The following is a 6,249-nucleotide window of genomic DNA, read 5'->3' as shown; positions in this document are numbered from 1 at the left end:
ATTTAAGTACAAACCAGAAAGAGGAGACTTAAAGGGAAAGGCAAGAAGGGAGGCTGGGGACACAATTATCAAAAATATTAACATCTGAATGATTTAACACCTGAAGGCATTAAAACAAATGAACAATGGAAGACTTAGCATGCCTTGTTCTTTAGCTGAAATATCATCACTTTGCATGTATAGTATATAAAGGTAGAGTTTCACTATTTACCAGTTATCACTGGTATTCTTTCAAGGGTTTCTGCCCTGTGACTTAAAAATCTCTCCTTTTAACACAAATACTATTTTCAGTAATGTTTTAATGGTGGCAAATCTTAGAACACCATGATGTTGGAGGAATCAAAATGGCGGGCAACTCATGGGGCAATGGAAAAAAAACAAACAAACATAGGGTTGAGTATAAGAAGACTGCAGCATATCACAATGATGAGTCATGTATAAAAAGTGGTGTGAAATATAACATTGAGGGTATGGATGACAGGAAAAAGGTGTGGGCCCATCTAGCATGTAAGTGAGCCTGAGATTAACAGATGAGCTGGTGCAGTAAGTAGTACAATGGTATTCACAAAATATTTAAAACCACAAAAAACACAAAACAAAACCAAAAACCTAGAGGGAGGCTTTTAGTGCATTGGGTAGGATCCTCTAAAGGAAACATAAACATAGACAAAAAAAATATGAACAAGGTAAGAATGCATGGAAGGAGTACCCAGACCAATGAGATCACAGATCCATTGACAAATAGGCAGTTTTTAACGATGGGCAAGAGAGTTCATCCTCTAATTGCTCCGACTCTTTCTAGGAGTCCTAAAAAGCTTAGCCTTTAGTATTTTTTTTTCTCAAACAAAATACCTGATAAGCCTAAAATAACCAATGCTACTTAGTTTCTGAATACTCAGCAAAAAGATGGCTACTAGGGTTATTATGGCTGCCTACCGGAAAGTCTTTTAAAGGCAAGTTAAGACAGAGGCCACGAGCTCCCCTTGATTCTTCCTTTCCTTCCAATTATTTCTCCACTAGACAACAGCAGCAAAGCAGCATACCATTGAAGTTTCCGTCCATACGTCTGTGTATGAACCATATTACACACGGCCGCATGCATGCGTATCTATGTGTTCCTATTTACAAGATGCTTTTTTTTTTCTTTTTAAGGAAATTTAAAGTGCCAGAGTCTGAAGGTTCTCTTCTCTTCTCCTAGCCTCTGAGGATCCATCTCGCTGACGCCAGGCAGATGTGCCTTGCTCCCACAAGCTTGTATTCTTGGGAAACAGTATTCTGCGTTAACTAGAGTCGAGAGGTTGAACCAGACCGTCTTTGTAGACACGAAGGATAGCTTCACACACAAACTTGTACTGGTTCTGTAGGAGAAAGAAAGGTGTGAGGAAGCATCTGGGAAGGCGAGCATTTGCCCAGCCCTAATAAAATGATGGTACACGTGATTTAAAGACATTTTTCCTCCAGAGAAGGTTTTAGAATCAAAGGAAAGGAGCCTGGCTCGGTGACTATCAGGATGACTTTGGGCAAGTCCCTCTGCTAGGAGGTCCAGTTATCTCATCTGCAATTCTAATTAGAAAACGTTTTTCCAGTAAGATTTGGAGTTTCTACATCTATGTGTCAGCAAGCATTATGCTAGTCATACTCCCAATACTTCCCATTTAGTGTTCTGCCTCTGAGATGATGATGAGAGACTCTGCTTACCTTCCCTTAGATCAAAACATTAGGGATTTGCCCTACATACCTCTTTCCCTTCAGAAATGATTTATAATTCTCTCCTTTATTAATTTTTCCTAACCATTTTTAAATTCTATTTTCAGCCAATACCACTATATATGTTATATGGTATGGGTTAAAAGTTGTTTGCTAATTGTGTAAAGGGTTTCTTTCTTTTTTTTTGAAAACAAAAGAAAACAACAACAACAACAAAACCAAAAGCAACGGTTACTTTCTGTCTTAGTAACATCTCAGACAAAAGGGCAAGGGCTAGGGCAAATGGGGTTAAGTGATTTGTTCAAGGTTACTCAACTAGCCTGATTTCTGGCCTGCCCTCTCCTTTCCCCAAGGGTCCACCATATTGGTGCTAGACTTAGTTCAGACACTAGATAGGCCTTAATGTGGCTCAGAACTCTTGAGATCAAGTGCTCAAGTCCCGGCCTCCCAAGGAGCAGAGATTAGAATATGTGCCATTACCCCTGGCAAGAAAATTATTTTTAAGAGACAGAAGGGAATGAAAATGAGCAGGTATGTCAAGAGGTTTAGAAGAACTTGACAAAGGGAGGGAAGTTACACAACAGGTATGAAGTACTGACTTCTAAAATGATACGGAAAAAGAAGAAGTGAGAGGTAGAGTACCATGATGGCCAAGGAGCCGGCCTTGGGGCCAAAAGACTGGGTTCAAGGCCTGTCTCTAGATATATACTAGTTGGGGGACCCTGGATGGGCAAATCTCTTAACACTTCAGTGCTCCAGGAAACTTTCTAAGGCTATAATTTTCAGAGCAGTTGCTGAATTCCAATAGTGAAACATTGTTCACTGGCTACTTAAAATTGCAATTACAGTTAAAATATATGAGGGAATAAAAGGGGGGAGAGGGAGAAAGAGAAACAGAGATAGAAATAGAAAGAGAAGGAGAAAAAGACAGAAGAGGCAGAGAGAAGGGGGAGAGAGAAGAGAGAGAGAGAAAGAGAAAGGAGAGAGACAGGGATAGAGGCAGAAAGAGAGAGGGAGAAAGAGACATGAAGAGGCAGAGAGAGAAACAGAGAGACAGTGAGTGAAAAGGAACATGAAGGGAGGGAAGGAAGGAAGGAATGAAGGAAGGAAAAGAGGAAGGGAGGGAAAAAGAATTTTTTATTAAATCAAATCAAATCAAATCAAAACTTTGTAATCTGACACATTTTTTTTGTAGAGCATAATAGGCACTGAAGACATTAGGCCTGGATTTGAATGTTGGCACAGACATTTAACATCTGTGTGACTCCAGGAAAGTCTCTTTGTCCCTTGGGGTCTTGGTTTTCTTGTGTGTAAAAATAAGGGGGTTGCCTAGCTAATCTCTTGGGTGCCTTGAATCTCTAAAATTGTGTCATTCTCAGAAACCTGCATTCCATTGTTGTGTTCAGTGGGATGCTGTGAAGAAAGTGCTTTATAGAATCTAAAGCACAATGTGACCCTGGCCCATCTCTGTGCCACAGCTTCCTTAATCCAGCCCCCAAATCTATGATCCTATGATCCAATAGGATATTGACAACAGGGAGGGCTAGAGAGCCTCTTGCAGAAAACTGATGGCAGCTGTCACAGGTAAGAGGAAATCTCTGTTTTTCATGCAGTTCTACCTTGGTCAGCACAGAGGAAGTTATGAGTACTCTGCCTGCTATTGAAGCTAAGAGGAGAATTTCCCTCTTTCAGGGTCAACAAGAGGCAGTCAGGGGGGGAATTTCCCTCTCCTCTTCCAGGGTCAATGAGATTTCTGAGTTCTAATTCAGAATGTTTTCTTAGAGATACAACATTGGATTTCAAGGCCATACCACAAAAGCCTATTGGACCCATAGGACTGCCGTACGAATTATGGATTTCCAGTGACACACTTCGGAAAATACCTTAGAACTTGGATTAGAGCAATGATCAACCACAATTCAAGAGGACGGATGATAAAGCCTGCTCCCTACCTCCTGACAAAAGACAACTCTGGGTATAGAAAGAGACATGCTTTTAGACAAAGCCAAAGTGAGAACTTGTATCTGACCAAATATTTGTTACAAGAGTTTTTCTTTTCTTTATAATTGTTGAAAAAAATTTGAAAAAATGTTTCATTTTCTTTTCTTCCTAGTTGGGGAAGGAGGAAAAAAAACCCCTGAAAATTCAAAATACTCCATGTAGAAGGGAAAAAAAATCCTGCTTCTATGGTGTGAGAAAATTCACATTTAAAGACATCAAAAAGTAAATTAGTAAATGTCCCAAACCAGCCCATTTTATCCTCAGAAACTCTGGGAGATAGGTGCTGGTATTATCCCTAAGGAGGCAAACAGGGTTATGTGACTTGCCCAGGGTCCTAAAGCTAGTAAGTGTCTGAAACCATATTTGAACCCAGGTTTTCCTGATTCTAGGTCCAGTGCTCTATCCCTGTGCTAACTAGCTGTCTGGTGAAATCTAGAGGGGAAAAATCTTAGGGTACAAGTTATTTTTAAACTGGCTTTTTTAATTTTTTAAATTGCTTTTTCTAATGAAGATAGAGGCTCAGACTGTAATGTAGTGTGGATCAGTTATTATCAGTGGACAATCTGACCAGGTCAGGATATTCCTGAGTTCCCTCCTTTTAACCGTAGAGATTAGGGTCCCTTCACCTTTGCTTTCCTGGGAGCAGAAGAGCTGGTCAAAGAAGCCTAAAGATCAATTCTACATAGGCAAATCCTAACCTTTGCAGGCAGGGAATTCCCTGGTGAAGGCAAACCTGGAATTTTACTGTGAAACCATGTTTCAACACGGTAATAACCTGGTTTGGCTATGAGGAGACAGATGGCCAGAATCCAATAACCCTGAGTTGAGGATTCCTGCCACTGACTCTGATTGGTCAGAGGTTAACTGCCTGCAGGGAGAGAGGCAGCTGATGGCACATCAGCTCACTCAGTCTGTAATGAGTCCCTCTCGCTTTCTCCCTCCTGGTTCTAGGTCCCTCCTGTGGAATAGCCATTTTACTAGAGTAAGCAGGAATGCTGTCGAGCGCATGTGGACCTGCTTACTTCTTCTCAGATCCCCTGAAGATGGATCAGGAGGGGGGATCCTTCAAGCCTTGAAGTGCTCAAGTTCCCAACACTGACTACAATTTGCAATTTTTACAAGTTGCCTTTCATTCAAAGTGCTTTAATAAGAGGGTTTGGCATTCCCTCCAGGGTCAGGGGGAATGTCAAAGCTCAGCAGGGACCTTGGAGAGCACCTATTTCCAAACCCCTCCTGCTCCAGAGGAGTCCCCCTGAGCCCAAGGCAGTCACTGTCCCAAGGGTACAGAGCCTGGACTGCAGGAAGGCTTTCTGAAGGAACTTGTTTACCAGAACAAAGCGTGAGGCAATAACATGTGGAGAGATTTTAGGAGCAAGATTTAAAGCAGTCTCAAGGATTCTCTACCCACTCCCAGTTTATCAAGACAGTCATGGTGCTGAGCCCTATCTACTCGAGTCTCCACTTGTTTGTTTAAACAATGCAGTTCCATGTAGGAACTCCAAGAAAAATGTTATGGGAATAACAGCTTCTTGCTTTCCCTGTTCTATCTTTAATTTCAATCATTTCGTGAATATATTTATCTATTAACAGCAAAATATGGAAGATATGATCCAAACTCTTTGTAGAGAAGTAAAAAATATGTATATATATAAAATGTTATTTATATAAGTATACATATAAAATAAAAAATACATATATATATATATATATATTTTAAGCCTTACTTTCCATCTTAGATTCAATACTGTGTGTTGGTTCTAAGGTAGAAGAGTGGCTAAGGGTTGGTCAATGGGGGTTAAGTGACTTGCCCAGGAAGTGTCTGATGTCACATTTGAACCCAGGACCTTTTGTCACCCAGTGTGACTCCCAATCCACTGAGCCACCTAGCTGCCCTCAAGAAGCCAATATCTATGACTTTATCATAGCCGTAAAAGTACAAATGAAAAAGGAGGCAATTACAGTTAATTGTAGGGCTCAAGGGAAAAACCATTAAGCTAAAGAAATGGTTAACAGTAATTCCTATGCTATTCTCAGATTTAGAAAGGTATGTGCTAAAAGGGGGACCTCTGTATATGTATGTGTGTCTATGTCTTTAAAAATGTTTTTTGCCCAAAACACATTTTTATTAAGGAAATAACTGATGCTCACTTGATGTGAACCTAATTAGCCTAACTGTGGGAATGGTCTCACTATTCCTGCTGTGGGAACTCTCTCAGACTGAGCGATAACACAATTATCTAACATAGTAAATAAGTCAAAAGGAGCTGCCTGAAACACATGGAGGTCAGTGCTAAGTATGTCATTGCTAATAAGAGTCAAAAGTGGCATTTGAACCCAGTTCTTTCTGACCAGCATTCTAGCCACTCAGTTCCATTTCCTTACATTTTAAAATATACAGATACAGAAGGAGAAAGATATACATACTGATTAAAATGTTCATAGAAGTATTATTAAAATTTTTTAAAATTACACGTACAAACAATTTTTAACAATTGTTTTCTAACATTCTGCGATTCGGTCTCCCTCCCCCAATTCTCTTCC

At 40.2% G+C, this 6,249-nt stretch overlaps 1 protein-coding gene across 1 annotated transcript in view; it reads right to left on the bottom strand.

Annotated features, from left to right (window-relative positions):
• Positions 1 to 923: 923 nt before the first annotated feature.
• PTPN3 (protein tyrosine phosphatase non-receptor type 3) overlaps positions 924 to 6,249 on the bottom strand; it is a 256,184-nt gene continuing 250,858 nt past the window's right edge. The window contains exon 23 of the mRNA XM_044679539.1: positions 924 to 1,415. Coding sequence (XP_044535474.1) covers positions 1,281 to 1,415 — 135 coding nt within the window. The 3' untranslated portion in view covers positions 924 to 1,280. The remainder of the gene's footprint in view (positions 1,416 to 6,249) is intronic.

Source organism: Gracilinanus agilis, chromosome 1, assembly GCF_016433145.1.
Source record: "Gracilinanus agilis isolate LMUSP501 chromosome 1, AgileGrace, whole genome shotgun sequence".
In the NCBI taxonomy this organism is placed as follows: Eukaryota; Metazoa; Chordata; class Mammalia; order Didelphimorphia; family Didelphidae; genus Gracilinanus; species Gracilinanus agilis.
This window is presented reverse-complemented; position numbering and strand designations above follow the sequence as displayed.